This window comes from Lissotriton vulgaris, chromosome 2_1 (assembly GCF_964263255.1).
Source record: "Lissotriton vulgaris chromosome 2_1, aLisVul1.2, whole genome shotgun sequence".
Classification (NCBI taxonomy): Eukaryota; Metazoa; Chordata; class Amphibia; order Caudata; family Salamandridae; genus Lissotriton; species Lissotriton vulgaris.
The window spans coordinates 549,624,656-549,643,455 of record NC_141687.1 but is presented as its reverse complement, the minus strand read 5'-3'; the positions used below and the strand labels follow the sequence as shown (position 1 = coordinate 549,643,455).

Genomic DNA, 18,800 nt, shown 5'->3' with positions numbered 1-18,800 from the left:
TCGCTTTCTCTCTACCGCCCCCTCCTACCTCGCTTGCTCTCTCTCTTGAAGCCTGCCTGCACCTGCTGCAATTAACCTCAAGGAGCTTGAGAAAGTGCCAGAGGCACCGGGCGCGCTCGCTGCCCCCAAAAACGGCCTCCTGGGCTCCAGCCTTCCAGCAAAATTCCCGGTGGGGTAAAAGGCCTGTCTGGGCATGGAGGTGAGGCAATAGTTTGCAAGGCAAAGAAAAGGAGACACAAAAAGAGGGAGAGCAGCACAAGAAGCTGATGACAAGCGATTTTTTATTTTATTTTGCAAAACAATCACTATACAGCAACAGATACAATTGGCAAATTCGATTGTAAAACATGAACTAACTATCACCAGCCATTCCAGAACTGCCTTTCAATGTACTAGGCTCTAGCATTATCAGATAGCACACAGGTTCCTAACTGCACACTGTACTTCTTTTCAGTAGCTCAGCACGGATAATTCTTATGGGTTTTCTCTTTGCTAAAGTTGAATTGTCTTTGTTTTGTTTTGTTTGTTTGTTTTACTGTTTCAAGTGCGTAAGTTACTTGTTACATGGCCCGGCTCTCCAAAAGAATAGGCCCAAGCACAAGCAGTAAGAATAACGTTCTTGCCTGATAACCAAAAAACAAAACGTGTGTCAAAACGGCGCTAACTATCTACTGTTTCTTTGAAGAAACATCCAAGAACCCGGCCTGAGAAATTTGTCATCACCATAAATTAGCACGACTCTCTCTCTCTCTCTCTCTCTTCCCTTCGGGTAGCATTAGATTACTTCTGATAAGGATATTTGTCTTTAGATTGCTTAATCTGGTAGAGAAAATTATGACACAAAGGTGAAGGAAAATGAATGAAAATCTACCATTCATGCCTGATCCACATTTACCACACCAATGTTATCCTTAATTAGAACACTGGAACAGTGAGTGCTCCATTGAAGACAATGGAGTGCCCCGAGCTTCTAATGGAGCATCAACATTTTAACTTTTTTCCTTTTACAGTTGTTGCTACAAAGAAAACCCTCATGGATCCCAAAGGGATTTCTACCCCCTCGGGCTCCGTGAGACCTTTGTTTTACTTATTAAAACCTCCTGCCCTCTAGGGGCAGAATGTTCTAATAGCCTCATACCCCTCCGTAGTGGGCTATACCAGTCATTAAAGGCCCACTCCCTTTTTTACATGCCTGAGCCAAAGCTGGCTATAGCAGCCATTAAAGGCTCCCTCACTTTTTTACAGGCCCGAGCCAAAGCTGGCCTTTAACAGCTGCTATAGCGCACTTTGGTGTTCTATAAGGCGGTATTCGATGCCCATATTTGTTCCATTCCATCTGTCAATTTCTAAATATTATTTTAAAATTAATGAGCTATGATGTGGTTTGTTTATGCAGCACAGGTAAACCCTTCTGGGTGTCCTGTCAACGTTTCTAAAGCTGATGCCCTATACATATGATAATTAGAGGTGGACGTTACTCTCGTAATTCCGCATAGCATTATTACCACACGGAAGTTGCCTAAAAATCCTGCGAAATTATGTGAGAAGAGAAATTTTGCATTTAGCAATATTTTCTTACTGCAAAAACGTCCCCTTGCATCTAAAATGGATGCGAGGATGAATTTTGTACACAGAAATAGCGCTAAATACAACAGAACATGAACATCAGGGCTTGCAGTCACTCCCGCTTGTTAAATACGGTCTTGTGGTAGGATTTTCCCCCAAATTTACTCTTCATAACGTGAGCAGGCAAAATTACGTTCCTATCGGTAATTCCTCATCAAAGAGTATGATGGAATTATCAAAATTACTCCGGAGTAAAATCACTCTCAGACATAATTACATTACCTAAATAGGTCTTGATTTCAAGGAACAGTAAATAGCCAAAGTGCATGTTTTGCACACCACCATCACATTTCAGTTGTATAGAGCGAAACTATTTATTGAACCACTACATTTGTCACATGATCTAAAAGTATATTTAGCTGGATTTTGGTCATAAAATTATAGTTTAACAGTGGAAATTAACACTAACTTAAACGTTTTGCCAAAATATGTGGTTAAATTTAAACTATACTGAAGTTGCGTGAGTCAGGTAAAGAAAGACTCTACTCACCTCATAAAAAAGAGCGGTTTACTATTATACGTAGAATAATCAAAGATTCTTAGTCTTGAGTTCTGATTTTTTTAGAGCAAAATAAACTTGTAGCCACAAGCAAAACCCCATACAAAAAAAGATGGGTGGTAGGGAATGAAGATGGGAGAAGTGTAGAGAACAGTAGACATGCTCTGTTCAGTCACACTAATAATGGAATCGGAAACAGTCCCTCATTGTCTCAACTCAAAAGCTTCCAAGGGCAAGAACTTGCTCAGAAACAATGCTGAGAAATGTAGCAGATGCTTCTCTGGCGGAAAATTAATTCATGTTGATGCTCGCCCTGATTATGACAGTCTGCCTTAGTTAATCCTAAATCAATAACTGACATTCATTTTAGATGGTGCGTTAATTTCTTCTTTCGCGTGTGCACAGCCCAACATTCGAGTAGGCGCAGACTTCCATGTTTGCACTGATGTATTTTTATAAAAATTCTTCGTGGCTTACTTTGATGCAAAAGGCTCTGCGATTACAGCATTTGGGGCAAAAGGCCAACCACGCATTCTTTAACCGCTCTTGCTCACGTGAGCAAGAAGCAAAATCAGTCTAGCAAAGATATGTGTTCATAGCAGATTCGTCTCCCTACAACTTGTGGAATTATGGGTTTGCCCCGTGTTCTGCATTGATTTATTCCAGGTTAACTACAATGATTGCTAAGAGAGCAGAATAAAAACATTTTTCATGGTAACAAGGTCGGATTGCCAAATGAAATACATTTTTGGCAGGGGACAATATAGACTGCCAGCTTGATAATCATTACTGTACAATGAAAAAAACACTTTGAGGCTGGACATTATGCTTGGCTTCACAAAGAAGAAGGTCTTCCAGCACCCATCGATAAAATGGTGACTTGTTGCAGCAGTGCGAAGGCGTAGAGGCGACAAAAGTAGAAACACTTAAATTGCACATGGAGGGGTGAAGCAGAGGAGATGTCAAGTGACCACCGCTAGTTCAGAGTCTGGTATTAGGCAGTGGTTCTTGAAAGCTTTTTGCTAATCGGTATCTCCATACGCGGTTACACTACCTGCCCCGATAGTGAGTGCACTGTTCCCAAATGCACTCTCAAGAGTAATAAAACAGGACTGTCTGTTAGTACATTTAGTTCACAGCAAACTTGGCAGTCCTTTCTTCCTATCTTCGATCTCTTTGCCCCGGTGTTTTGAATTAGGCACTCAGCATTCTGGTGAGATATTCTAGGCTATATGCAACATCAATAGAACAATAACATGGACTCCGTTCCCTAAGGATGCGCCTTCAGTTCACGTTGATAAAATTCCCAACTACTACTAACGAAACTTTCTGGTTGAAATAAAAATGAGTCAGGCCCTAAACTCAGGCACACCAAGGGTGTTTGAAAGTAAAACTTGAATCTGAAGGGTGTGGTTGCTTTTTAGGGCTTTCTCGGGTTTTCCAAAGTTGGAGAAACCTCTCAGAAACGTTGTTATGTAAAATATATCCTGAGCGGTATGGGTCACAGGGCGTGGCAGAGTGCCACTGAATGTTCTAAAATATAGATTTTTTTTCTGTTTTTTTTTTCCTGAGGCACAGTTATCCTTTTATCTGCCACAGTTTAGATGTTCCAAACTTTGGAGAGCGAGATTTATGAGATTAACACGTTCCTAAATCTAAAATGTAGCTTTTCTCTTTAAGAGTTTTGATCTAGCGCTTAATTATGTCCTTATTTTAGTCCTGTTTGTATTCTTTTTTGCTATACATTTGAAGCCGACTCCTGTATAGTTATCAACAAAATTAAATTATAGTGCAAACATTGTAACATAACAGTGATCTATAGAAAGTGGAATAATCTGTCAGAAATTGTCCAGAACCTCATTTAAATTAATGCTTTTAAGTTAATCAATTGGTTTGTCATAAAAAGGACAAAACCGGCTAAGCTAATTACAATTTCTTTAATGTCCTATAAAAAGCAAATTGACAATGCCTTATTTAAAGGGCTACGACCCGCCTGGCCCATGTCACCATAGTGAAGGTTGTTACTCCTTCCCAACACAATTTGTATTTCCATCCAATTTGTTAGAGAGCTGCTATCTACCAACTGCAACAGAGGAAATATTTTGAAGCAAAAGTCGGAGCAGCTGTTGATTGCAGGAAGTGCCAGAAATCAGTTAATCACATGAAGTGCCTTCCTCCACCCAGTATGACTTTCTATGAACAATCTTTAGGTTGTAAACATTACAACACAAAAGCTTGTGAAACTCCATGAAAATGTATTGCTTGCTGTTTTTACTGCATCATCCTCAATTCTACCAAGGGCCATTAACAACAATTTCAACTTTAGCAAATGAAAAAGTTAAAAAAAAAGGTAGTGCTCAAATAATCATTAAAGACATATATTATCATGTTTCTCAACAAATTTCCAGGATCATCTTTCTCACCACCACAGAAAAACTAAAATGAAAGATTGTCTTCTAGACCCTTGCATGTCATAGGGACTGCTATGTGACATTAATACGAACTAGCAGTTTGAAGTTGTTACAGAAAGCAAGGATATGCTAAACATCTTGTACCTTTTTCCTTTTGCCTCATTTGTGTTTTTAATTGACTCGGATGCGAGAACACCCTGCTAACACCTACTTTTACGTGCCTAAAATTCCTATACCACAGAGTGGCAAGAGACTCGAATACTGTGAGTAAAGAGAAATATTCAAATCTATGAAGGAGTTATCACAAATGGCCACAGAGAAATATATACATACATATCTATAACACTGTATCAAATAGGGGAAAGAGTGGCATGGAGAGTGGTAACATAACCAGAAAATGAGCTGCCTTACCAACATGCCCATCATTCGCAGTGCTTTAAAGAAACGGGTACCACCAAGCTCTGCGTTCCGGCTGGCACACCCGTCTCTTTTTCAAGTGAGACTACTGATACTTTTCAGCAGGTCAATACTTGCCAGAAGAAATCAGATACTGTGGCAAAGAAAGTACCAGCACTTTCTTTATGTTTTTACCACCCACCCCATACTCATTGCAAGCATGGATCCAGCCACCCACCCAGTGCAGTAGGAACGTTCACTTACAAAAGTTGCTCTTTTGTACCACGTCATAAACACTGTTAAAAAAACCTCTTTGCCAATTTCTTCCTCCCAAACATCACAGTACAAATACTTTATTTGAACCCATGAATGCTGAAGCAAATGTGCCCTTACAGTCCCTCTGCATTTTCAAATAACTTGAGGGAATATTTAAAAAAAATCCTCTCCTTTTGTGTTTTTTTAACGAGAACACTAGAGTTACTTGCATGCCCTTTTTGTCTTGTGATCCGCATTCGTTTAACTTCGGTCTGACTCAAACATCAGTAATAAGGGTTACAGCGCTTCACCTGTAAGCTGGAAACTGTGCACTGGACAGCAGTTTTGGGGGGAACAAGAAAAGTCTCTTTGCTACATGGTGGTAAAGCACCCCCCAAGGGCATGTCAGGTAAAAATGCATTATTATCATAGTACTGCATGCAAGACAGGTCAGAGCAGCAGTGACTGGCAGATATGATACAAGTGTGCCCATGTATAAAGCCAGCGCCTTCCTGTGGGGAATGAAAAATTGGTGCCGAGTTAGGATTCTTTTTTTTTTTTTCGAGCGTGGATTTTCTTTTATTAATAATATTCTTATGGTACCGTTACTACAGTCTCTCAGGGGATAGTGTGAGTTCTCTCGGATTTTGATAGGAATGAATGTAATAGTTTGCTCTGAGCCCAACACCTGCCTAGAGCTCATGCGTTATATATGATCATAGGGCCTTAGGTGACTGATGGACTACATTCATAAGCCCTGCTTGGCCAGGGCGGCCGTGACGTCTTCAGCAAGGGTGGCCAACTGGGGTGATTCCAGCAGATTGATGCTACCAGTGGAGGAGCCATTGCTGATTCGGCGCGGGGTGGCAGCTGCGCTGGACTGGCCTGGGGACTCACTGATGATCTCTGCACCATGGTCAACTCGGGCTTTGGCCGTCTCTCGGAAATGCAGCTTCTGGCTGTCGATCTGTATGAGAAACGAAACATTAGAAGAAAAAAATAGTAACTTTGTTTTATACGACACTCAGGGCCTGGTATCTATCATTGGCAAGGATAGTCGCATAAGAGAAACACAACAGAATTTTTCTTTTTTTGCGTTTTATTAGATTATTAAACAGAAACATTGAGTACATCTCCATATCATGAGCACACGATTGATTGAGATACTGGATTTCCTTAATTTCCTTGTTTTAGGTCGAGCATCAGCACGCATGCACTGTCTGCAAGACCTGTTGTTTTCACTATAAGCATGTAAACTCCTCCTGCTGCTTACCATAGATGCACTCGTGTGTCAGTGTTCTCTACTGACTGCTCATTGGGTGGTGCTCTAGATACATCACTTCCGTTTATTATTCGGGAGCACCGGGCAACCACTATAGGTGCTTGTAGGCTCGTATGGGGACTAGTTCTTTGAATTCATGCTCAGCGAGGGAGTGGGATACATGTTCCGTTTACTTACACTGTAGGGGATTACTTGTTTAAATTACTAATATACCCTGGTATTTTCAGGCTTGCTATTTTTATTCTAATTTTACACCACACTTCATGTTTAATGCGGAGATAGCTGTGGTGACGAACGGGAAACTCCTAGCACCCCTCCCCTTCTAGTGCTGCTTCCATCTGGGCTCCATGTACCAGTGACCGCCGTACTTTAGAGCTTTTCAAAGCGCCATGCTGTGCGCCTAAATCAACTTTTTCAAAAACCTTTTTTTTCCAACATAAGCAAAATGCTGTGCTTTTACTTTAATAAGGGCTCCTCTGCACATATTGTCAGCAGTTCGGCAGCTTCTAACGTTTTCGCCGCTTTCCCATGTGACCGACCGAGTTGTCGCTGTTGTGTTGCCTCGTCGTAGCTCCATGACTTCTCCCTTCATCAGAAGTCTGGTCAGTATGCAATTTCCTAATACCCTTATGGTCAAAATGTGTGTGTGGTTAATTATTGATGTAATTAAAAAAAATAAAAGTACACTTTTTGAATTAAAACTGCTATTTTAAGGCGAGGTACAACTACTTCCAACCTGTGAAGGATAGCGTTGCGGTGTGTTTGTACTTTGCGATTGCAGCATTTTTTTTTAAACAGGAACTGTCTGCCTGTGCCCACACAGAACCTGTGCTGCTGTCTACGTAAGAATCAGGTGCACACGGTACACGTAAATCAAATATGCAGTAGGCCCCATTTTACGTCACTCGTCTGGTGCTCCTGTAAGAGGTGTGGGACTTACAAAGCATCAACCTTTTTACAACATTTGTTTCTAGTGGACAACGATGGGGCTGTTAGGTAAGCTTTACAATACTTTGGAACTTGTTTCCACCAAAATGTGAGATGGAACTAGAACACAAACCCAACATTTTTTAGTCCATACAGACCTAAAAGTGCAGAGCAGCCAGCAAGACCGGTTTTGTGGTACTGCTTGGTATGCGGTTTTGATGTTCAATTGACTCATTTCTTGAGCACTCGAACAGTATGTGAAAGAAAGTTTATGAAGTTTTACTGATGGAAATCAACAGTAGTTTAAGAATAGCGGCTCATTTATATGTTTCTGCAAATGATGTCCCTTTTTCTTTTCTTTTAAACTATAAATGTTACTGTGTGTTAGAGCGCCATAGAAAGAGAAACTGTGTATTTGTTTTTTTGCCAGTGAAAAAACTGAAGTGCCCCATATATAATATCAAACTCCTTGCTCAGTTGTAATATTGAGTCACATGTGTAAAGTGCAGGGGTTCTGACTGTCAGTTCTGGTTGGATTCTTCCTGTTGGAGCAGAATCAAGCCTAGTTTGCGTATTGCATGTGTGTTTAGGGTGGCTTACCAGCCCCAGTAATTTTCTGTGGCTGGGAGTCATTTAAGCAATCCACTAACCACTTTTATTTTTCTACCATTTATTTGGAATGGATCTTTTTATTTTTTTTACTTTTAATACTTGTATAACACAGTGTGCCATAATCATAGCAATAATCTGCCTCAGTATGGGGGCCATGGTAACTTGCAAAAGGAGTATCTCTATATTTGGGGTTTTTGTATACACAGTTCTCACCCAAGTATTACTGTAAGGAATTTGCACATGCAGAACTGTGCAGATTGAAACCTGTTTTACCACATAATATCCACCAAAGACAGTTTCTCCACTACAAAGAGTAGTGGTAATAAATGGCACAATTAGGATCTACATACCAGCCAACACCTCCTGGGGGCTTCCTCTGTGACATAAGCGCTTTGAGCCAGTCCTGTTTTTTTGCTAACTCAAGCCATGGAACATGACCCACAGCAGAAAGTTAAGTCGGTTAATCCTTTGGTGGCTGCTCTAAAGGTGCACTTTTCCCTTGTGTAATGTAGGAACACAATTAGCACTAAACTAAAATGAAGGCCGTCGCCGATTGGATGAGGAGCAGCTGTCTGAATCTGAACTCGGACAAGACGAAGGTCCTCATCCTCGGACCCACCCCCTCAGCCTGGGACGACTCCTGGTGGCCAACCACACTGGGAACAGCACCAACACCCACCGACCATGCACACAATCTAGGATTCATCCTTGACGCCTCCCTCTCCATGTCTAAGCAGGCCAACGCCGTCTCCTCCTCCTGCTACAACACCCTCCGCATGTTCTGCAGGATCTACAAGTGGATCCCGACTGGAACAAGAAGAACAGTGACACAGGCCCTCGTCAGCAGCAGACTGGACTACGGCAACCCTGCCAAACACCTACAACGACTACAACGCATCCCAAACGCCTCCGCCCGACTGATCGTCAACGTCCCCCGCCACAGCCACATCACCCCTCACCTGAGAGACCTACACTGGCTCCCCATTGACAAGAGGATCACCTCAAGCTCCTCACCCACGCACACAAAGCACTCCACAATGCCGGACTAGCCTACCTGAACAGCAGACTCAGATTCCACACACCCACCCGCCAGCTCTGCTCCGCCAGCCTCGCCCTCGCCGCTGTCCCCCGTATCCAACGAACAACCTCCGGCGGCAGATCCAGGTCCTACCTCGCCGCCAAGACATGGAACACCCTCCCCACCCACATACGTCAGACCCAAGACCTACTTGCCTTCAGAAGACTCCTCAAGATCTGGCTCTTCGAGCAGTAGCAGCACCCTCCCCCCCCCCCCGCCCCCCTCAGCGCCTTGGGACCCTCACGGGTAAGTAGGGCGCTTTACAAGTACTTTGATTGATTGATTAAACGCAATTATACAGTCACTCATTTTTAGCGCCTCGAAATAATACATTATATGGGTAACTGTTAGTTATTCACAGTACTACTTTTTTCAGAAGGGTTCATACATTTCTCGAAAGGTTTCCTTATTAGAAATATAGCTGAAGCTTACATCAAAGCTTTAAAAAGAAGAAACGTCTGTCGCCTTGGCACTTGAAAGACCAGGCACACCACGCCATCATTAGGCAAACCATTGTTGACAACTTAGACTCCAATGTAGACACTGCCCCCCTCTGTTCTGTAATTTGGGACGCACTCAAACCAACAATACGTGGATTGGATATTAGTCACTGCACCGGGGAGAAGCGTCGCCATGAGGCACAGGTGGTGGAGCTTGAGACAAGCTATAACGCACTAGAGACAGAAGTGAAAGACGGCACCCGACCCAATGCCACTAGCGATCTCCTCTTTGCGCAGCAGCAGCTACAACAGTTGCTTAAAAACAAAGCAAACAGGGAAGACTTGGCTTGGTAGTTCGGTCTGGACTGGTCCCATGAGGCACAGGATCAAGATTGATTTGCATATGGCCATGTCTGAACTGGGGTGGCTTGGTGAGCAAAATAATGATGGATTAAACCCAGATCTGTGATTAGGGGTGAATGTTTTGCCATTGTGCAACATTCTGTCCATCATCTTGTGTGTTTTGCTGTTCACCCTATGTGGGAAGGGTATGCCCAGACGTGGGTCCCGTGCTCACTACGCCACTGGAGTCAAGCTATCCTGGCTGATGAAAGCTGATAGCAAGAAACCGGCCCTGGGATGCTTGATTCCGGTCCAGGGAAGACATGGCTTGGTAGTTCGGTCTGGACTGTTCCCATGAGGCACAGAGCCAAGACTGATTTGCATATGGCCATGTCGGAACTGGGGTGGCTTGGTGAGCAAAATAACGATGGATTAAACCCAGATCTGTCCGTGACTGGGGGTGCCATTGTGCAACATTCTGTCCATCATCTTGTGTGTTTTACAAACAAAGCTCAGCACATCTGGCAGGCTTCCCAATCCAGAATATATCAGTAGGGGTGACTAATCCAGTAAAATGCTGCATCGTCTCTGTCAGGCGACGTTGTGCCCAATCCCAGTACTGGCGCTACGCAACTCAGAGGGGACTCTGTGCACTGCACCTCCCAGCGTTGCTTAAGTGTTCGCATCCTATTACTCCACATTATACATAAAGTAGGATGACATTACTCAAGACCAAATCGAGGAGTTCCTCCGAGACATACCCTCAAAATCATTACCAGACCACATTCACAAACAATTGGATGGACCGATTACAGTGGAAGAACTAAACTTAACCAAGCACTGTTGAATGTACGACCGGGCAAAGCTCCAGGCCCCAATGGGTTCCAGAGAGAATTTCTATGATCCCATATGTCCCTTCTTGGTCCATATATCCTTGCTGCACTCCATGAAACCCTAGCGCATCCTTCCCCCAGATTGGTGACACTTAGAGATATTGGTGTTTCATAAGCCAGGTCGTCCACTGGAGGAGCCCTCCTCATATCGCCCTATCTTGCCTTTAACTTTGAGCCTAAACTCCTGGGTCAGGTACTGGTAGACCTATACGCACGTCCATCCACAAGCTTGTCCACCCAGACCAAGCAGGCTTCATGCCGCATAGATCTACACAACACAACATCCGCCGTGTGCATAACGCCATAGCTAGAACCCAAGATCTTGGCTGCCCTGCGGCCCTCCTACTTGCTGACTTTAATAAGGTCATCGACTCCCTTAGCTGGGAGTATCTATTTCTCCTCCTGGAAACACTCAACTTTGGGCCACGTGTCCTTTCATATGTCCAAGAAAATCAGCAGCTGCAGCTCACCCATAGGCAATGTAGTAGGTCCTAAACGCAATCTAAATATCAAGGACCAAAATTTCTGATGACTGAGTAAAAAGTTTATCCAAGAGTCCTTATATAACGCAGGGAATCCAGGGGTTCCAAAGGATGAGATGAACAGTCCACAAAGCTTTAATATGTGATGTTATTTTTATTGTTCCTTCAAAACATATTGAATATAAAGAACAGCCAACATGTGTTTCGTCTGTACCCGGTAAGTACAATGAATTTCTCAAGGCTAATGGTAGATTATTAATACCATCAAAGATCCAATGGATACGACTAACGAACTGTAAAAGCAATGACGAGCCTCCACAAAATCCACGATCCCCGCGCATGATAACGCTCGACGTAAACGCTGGCCAGCTCAATCTTATGGATATTACTTTTTACTGTTGGTTTGTCCACTACTGTGTGACCTCTTTTTGCCACTAGGAAGGTTTCTGCTACAGGAGATTCGTTGCAAGCCGCTTATTTTTTTACTTGAATGTGTTGTCTTGACTTCAGAACGACGCAAACTGTGAACTCTACACATCCTACAGAGGTTCATTAATATGGTTCCGCAAGGTTTTTATACTGAAACAAGTACATTGGAGCACGTGAAACATACTTTGTGTGTGGAACATACTCACTGCACCTTCACTTAGTCGGCAGTGAGGATTAACCAGAGTATAGCTCTTACAGTGTGGAGACTCGCCATTGATTTTACAGTTCGTTGGTCGTATCAATTGGATCTTTGACGGTATTAATAATCTACCATTAGCCTTGAGAAAGTCATTGTACTTACCGGGTACAGACGAAACACGTGTTGGTTGTTCTTTATATTCAATATGTTTTGAAGGAACAATAAAAACAACATCATATATTGAAGCTTTGTGGACTGTTTATCTCATCCTTTGGAACCCCTGGATGCCCTGCATTATATAAGGACTCTTGGAAAGAAAAATGCTACTTACCAGTATGTATCTGTTCTTGGCATGTGGAGCTGCAGATTCGTACACTATGCACTAGATCGCCAGCTGGTGTTGGGCTCGGATAATTGCAGGTTGTTGTCTTCTTGGAGAAGTCTTTGTAGTCACGATATAGGTGACTCCTCCCTTGGACAATACTGCGCATGGGCATCGGCTCCATCTTTAGATTGTTTTTCGCCATGATGGGAAATGATGGAGTTAGTATAAGTGAAGGGAAAAAAGGATGTCCATGCGTGTACATCTAAGTAAGATGAGAACTGGAATGGATACAAGTCTGGGGAGGCGGGAGGGCGTGTACGAATCTGCACCTCTACATGCCAAGAACAGATGCATACTGGTAAGTAGCATTTTCCGTTCGAGGCATATGAGCTGCAGATCCTACACTATGCATCGATTGTGCAGCAGTGTCTTCCCTAGATGTGGTCGCTTGTTTCCATTGCAGTAGTCTGAAATAGTGTTCTAAGGACAGCCTGGCCTACTGCAGCTTGCTGCTTGGCTTGCACATCAACACAATAGTTTTTTAGTGAAGGAGTATGGTGTAGACCATGTTGCTGCCTTGCATATGTCCTCCAATGGTATATTTCCTAAGAAAGCCATAGAGGCTCCTACTTTGCGAGTGGAGTGTGCTCTAGGAGTAACTGTTAGTGTATGTTTAGCTTTTTGATAGCATATTTGTATACACTTTACAATCCACCTGGCAATCCCACCTTTAGAGATAGGGTTGCCTTTGTGTGGAGGAGAGAAAGATACAAACAATTGTATTGTCTTCCTAAAGGATTTAGTTCTGTCTATGTAGTATAGCAGAGCTCTTTTAATAGCTAAAGTGTGTAAGGCCCTTTCTGCTACAGAGTCTGGGTTTTGGAAAAACACAGGTAACTCTACAGATTGGTTTAGGTGAAAAGGCGTGATAACCTTTGGAAGAAATTTTGGATTAGACCTAAGAACCACTTTATTAGGATGTATTTGAAAAAATGGTTATTGTATTGTGAACGCTTGTATTTCACTTACTCTACTGAGAGAGGTGATGGCAACAAGGAAAGCAGTTTTCCATGTTAGAAATTGCAGTTCCCATTTATGTAGAGGCTCAAAAGGGGGCCCCATGAGTCTCGTAAGGACAAGAGGGATTATTCTTTTTAACCCTTCCATAAATGCTTTGATTGCAGGTACCCTAAAAAGAGACAGGTGTTGCCTGTTTTGTAAACAGGCTGCAATTGCTGCAAGATGTAGGCGTATGGAAGAGTATGCCAAATTAGACCTTTGTAGATGGAAAAGGTAACAAATGATATTTTGGATGGAAGCATCCAGTGGATCAATGTGATTATTTTTGCAATATATTGCAAATCTTTCCATTTGGCGGCATAACATGCTCTAGTAGTGGGTTTCCTAGCCTCTTTAATGATATTCATACAGTCTGGTGGTAGGTTAAGATAACCAAACTCTAAGACTTCAGGAGTCAGAGCGCCAAATTCAGTTGGTTTGAGTCTGGGTGTCTGATTTCTCTATGGTTCTGTGTTAACAGCGAGGGTGTGAGCTGTAACTTTTGATGTGAAACCAGAGAGAGATCTAGTAGTATGGAGAACCATGGGCTACTAGTATGAGCTTGAGAGACTGTTGTTTGAGCTTGCGCACTACTAGTGGAATGAGGGGGAGAGGCGGAAAAGCGTACACAAATCTTCCTGACCAGTTCATCCATAGTGCATTGCCCTCAGACCGTGGGTGTGGGAACCTGGCGGCGAAGGTTGGGAATTTTACATTTTCGTGGGTGGCAAACAGGTCTATGTGTGGATGCCCCACCATTGGAAGAATGGCTGAAGAACTTGTGGATGTAGTTCCCATTCGTGAATCTGTTGTGACTGCCGACTTAACAGATCCGCTATCTGATTGTGAACTCCTGGAAGGCGTTCCGCTAACAGATAAATGTTTTGAGGAATGGCCCATCTCCAAATGTTCTGTGCGGGCTGGGACAGTTGCAGAGAGTGTGTCCACCCCTGTTTTTGTATATAGTACATTGCTATCATATTGTCCGTCCGGATTAAGACAGCTTTGTTCTGTACTTGAAGTTGAAAAGTTTTGAGTTCTAAGAATATCGCTAACAGCTCTAGATGGTTGATATGGAACAGTTTTTGTTGGTTGTTCCATTGACCCTGAGTAGTATGGTGTAAGAGATGGGCTCTCCATCCTGTTTGGGATGCGTTTGTTGTGAGCACTATTTGTGGAACAGGCTCGAGGAATGGCCGTCCTCTTGTCAAGTTTTTGGTGTTCCACCATTGCAGAGAGTGTTGCGTACGGCTGTCTACCAACACCAGGTCGGTGAGCTGACCTTGAGCCTGATTCCACTGTTATGCCAGACATTCTTGTAATGGACGCATTTGAAGATGCAAGATGCCATCAAGCCTATTAATCTCATGAACACTCTTGCTTGGAGAGACTGTTGGTGTTGAAAAGTGGAGACTAAGGCTTGAATGCTCTGTAATCTGGCTGGACTGGGATATGCTAGAGCTGTAGATGTGTTTATGGTAGCTCCTAGAAACTGATGCACGTGCGAAGGCTCTAGGTGCGACTTTGTGTAGTTGATCGCGAACCCTAAGTTGTGCAACAGTTTAATTGTCTGCTGTGTGTGTTGTACACATTTGTGGAATGACTTGGCTTTTATGAGCCAATCGTCCAGATAAGGGAAGACATGTATCTGTTGTCTTCTGAGATGTGCTGCTACTACTGCTAAGCACTTTGTGAACACCCGTGGTGCTGTTGTGACACCAAACGGAAGGACTTTGAACTGATAGTGTTGTCCTTGTATTACAAACCTTAGGTACTTCCTGTGAGCAGGATGTATTGGAATGTGAAAATAGGCGTCCTTCAGGTCTAGCATTGAAAGGAAATCGCCTTGTTTCAGTAGTGGGAGCACTTGTTGCAGAGTGATCATATGAAAATGATCTGATTGTATGTAATGGTTGTTGGGCCTGAGGTCGAGAATTGGTCTTAGTGTCCCGTCCTTTTTGGGAATTAGAAAACACAGCGAGTAAACCCCTGTTCCTTGTTCCTATAATGGGACTAGTTGAATAGCATATTTTTGTAGAAGTGCTAGAACTTCTTGTTGAAGCACGGTCAGGTGATCTGTAGACATAGGACGCTGCCTGGGTGGTATGTTTGGGGGGGGTTGCTGTAAGTTCTAGGCAGTAGCCATGTTGGATAATCTGTCGCACCCACCTGTCTGTTGTGATGGAGTTCCAGACAGGCAGGAACTGTGTTAATCTGCCCCCCACAGGAGTGGATTGCTGTTGGGGAAGCAGAGGGAAGTCACTGCTTAGTTGTGGAAGAGGAGCGATTGTTGTTGTTACCGCGACCTCTTCCCTTGTTATTATTGCCTCTGTATCCTCCTCTAAAATACCCTTTGTTAGAGGATGTTTGTGTTTGCGTCTTGAAAGATGTTGTTGCATCTGCTCCAGTTTGTTTGGAGCCTCCTCTATAAAAGGAGCAACGAAAGGAACCTCTAGTCTGTGTGGAATGTAGAGCTCCCATAGACTTTGCAGTGTCTGTCTTTTTTCATTTTCTCCAGTGTAGTGTCTACTTCTGGGCCAAATAACTGGTTTTGATTAAAAGGCTGGTTTAAAATTGTGGTTTGCACCTCTTGTTTGAACCCTAAAATGCGCAACCACGCATGTCTTCTGAGTATGACACTAGTATTCACGGCTCTAGCTGCTGTGTCTGCGACATCTAGTGCACATTTTATTGAGGCATTTGAAATTAATTTGCCTTCTTGTATGAGCTCTGTTATCTGATCTTTATATTGATCTGGGAGGTGTTGTAGTAGTGTCTCTAATTGGTCGTAATGAGCCCTGTCATAACGTGAGAGAAGGGCTTGTGTATTTGCTATGCGCCATATATTTGTAGCTTGTGCAGCTATTCTTTTACCTGACGCATCAATAACTTTGGATTCTTTGTCAGGAGGGGGCGTTTCACCAGAAGTTTGTGAATTCGCCCTTTTTCTTGCATTGGACACTACCAAAGAGTCTAGTGGAGGATGCCCTTTAATATAGGTTGGATCAGAGGGTGCAGGCCTATATTTCTTTTCTATTCTTGGATTTAATACCCTAGTGCGTACAGGATCTTTGAATATCTCTGGAGCATGCTTAATGACTCCTTTAATCATGGGAAGAATTTGAGGAGATCTGTGTGATGGCTCAAATGTATCTAACAGAAAATCTTCCTCAATGTTTCAGAATGCATTGTGACTTTCTGGTAGAGAGCAGCTCTGGTTAAGAGGTGATTAAAACCAATGCTGTCTTCTGGATGAGAAGGTTTTGACGGATATAACTGTGGATCAGGGACATCAGGCACATTGTGTGGTGGAAAAATATAGACATCCTCATCTACAGGATATGTATTTGGGTTTGCATGTGGATCCTCTCCACCACCCAAGTCATACTCCTCATCAGTTTGTGGTGAATGTGATGATGCCGGAGAAGAGACAGGAGAGATTTGAGGTGATATGTAAGGAGGGACAGGAGAGGAAGAAGATACAGGAGATGGAGGGTGCATAGGAGAAGTTGCACAGTCCTTCTTTTTGGCAGGAACCACAGGTAAAGGTGGTGTTTCTGCTGGTCTCTTTTTAGGAGGTATAGCACCTACATGTCCAGTCTTTGGGGTTATGTAGATCTTCCTTTGTTTAGGATCTGGTTTAAACAGTTCTTCCTCTACAACCTTCTTCGGCGTCGATTTTTTCCTTTCCGACAGAGGTTGTTTTGGGCGTTTTGCCTTGGGAGGTGTTACAGCGTCCTGTGGCAAAGTTCTCGGTGCCGAAGGTGTTGTTTTCGGCTTGGCAGGCGTGTCCAAGGACTTAGGAACCTCGGAATCACGCTTTGTGGGTTTTGGCACTGAAGCGGGAGTCTTCGGAGTGGAAGCTGGCCTCGTCGGCTTTATGGCGTCGGGTGCTGGCTTTCCCTCTCTAGTTTTGGAAGTCGACGACTTCGGAGCCGGAGCTTCTTTTGGTGCCTGTACCTCCTTAGGCTTTGGTGTCGAAGGATCTTTCGCTTTCGGTGCCGAAGGATCTTCCCCTTTTGGTGCCGAATGGTCTTTTGGCCTCGGTGTCGAAGGATCTTTAGGATTCGGCGCGGATGGAGGTGGTGGAATCGGCACGTGTGGTTTGCTCGGTGCCGAAGCACCTGAAGGTGTAGTTGTTTTCCTCGGAGCTGAGCTCGAAGGCTGGGCTTTAGGAGGAAGTAGTTGGTCTCGACTGGGCCCCAGACCTTTGCCTTTGGCTTGGGCAGTGTATGTGGTGCAGGGGCAGGAGTACTTATGGGTTGACGTGATGGAATCGAGTCATTTGAGTCTTCTGCCTCTGATATGATCTGGAGATCAGGCGAATCCTCTTCTGGAACGAGCGGAACCTCGTCATCAAAGATATTCTCCGGTGCTGGGGCTGATCTCATCTCGTGTCGACTGGCCCTCCGATCCCGGATGGTCTGTTTCGATTGGAAGGATGCACAAGCTGTGCAGGTCGACTCGTCGTGATCTGGCGCTAAACAGAGGTTGCAGACCTCATGATGATCGCTATGTAGAAATTTTGCTTGACATACCGGGCATTTTTTGAACGGAGTTCTTTCCATGTGGTGTAGGCCGCACGGCGCAGATAGGCCCAACGGCCGGCGTCGAAGAACCGGAATCGAGTTGATGGCGTAGAAAGTTGTATATTCGATGTCGATATTAGTTGTAGGAAGTTTTTGCGCTTCGAAGTTGCTGAAAAAGTTTTTCTAGCCGGAGCGGAGAAACTTTCATCCGAACCCAGTGGCGGAAAAAACAATCTAAGGATGGAGCCGATGCCGATGCGCAGTATTGTCCAAGGGAGGAGTCACCTATATCGTGACTACAAAGACTTCTCCAAGAAGACAACAACCTGCAATCATCCGAGCCCAACACCAGCTGGCGATCTAATGCATAGTGTACGATCTGCAGCTCATATGCCTCGAACAACTTTTTACTCAGTCATCAGAAATATTGGTCCTTGATATTTGGGTTGCGTTTAGGACCTACTACATTACCTATGGGTGTGCTGGAGTTGCTGATTTTCTTGTGAATTTTCCAGCAGATTGTTTTCTCAATCTGCTCACTGCACTTTTGGGTAGTAAGTGCTCACAGCCCGCGTAGCACCCAGCTGTACTTACATCTACTGTTTATTTATCACGCCATTTACTGGGTTTGAAGATATTTGTTCTCTTTTGATGTGCGGTCCTTTCCCAAGTTGGATACACTACTACCTTCTTGTAAAATTGTCCTTTCATATGTCCGCCTCCAATACATGGGTCTTTCAGCCTCAGTGCAGGTATCGGAGCCACACTCGGAACAATTCCCCATCCACCAGGGCACGATACAGGGGTGTCCACCCTTACTCTTCGCTTTAGCGATTGAACCCCTGGCCACATGGGTAAGGAGAGATACCCTGGTGCGGGGATACGACTGGCCTTCAGAAACATCAGATAGAATCCCATTGTGAAATAAAGCTAAATAAACAACAATGGTGTATTTTTAAAACTCAAGCTAACCAAAATCTCACTTCCAATAAAACCAAATGGAAACGTATGCTCAG

At 43.8% G+C, this 18,800-nt stretch overlaps 1 protein-coding gene across 17 annotated transcripts in view; it reads right to left on the bottom strand.

Moving 5' to 3' along the window:
- Positions 1-264: 264 nt before the first annotated feature.
- Positions 265-18,800, bottom strand: part of MAP2 (microtubule associated protein 2) — a 1,129,470-nt gene continuing 1,110,934 nt past the window's right edge. For all 17 annotated transcript variants that reach the window (XM_086955531.1, XM_086955543.1, XM_086955530.1 and 14 more), the window contains one exon: positions 265-6,154. In XM_086955531.1, coding sequence (XP_086811657.1) covers positions 5,936-6,154 — 219 coding nt within the window. In that variant the 3' untranslated portion in view covers positions 265-5,935. The remainder of the gene's footprint in view (positions 6,155-18,800) is intronic.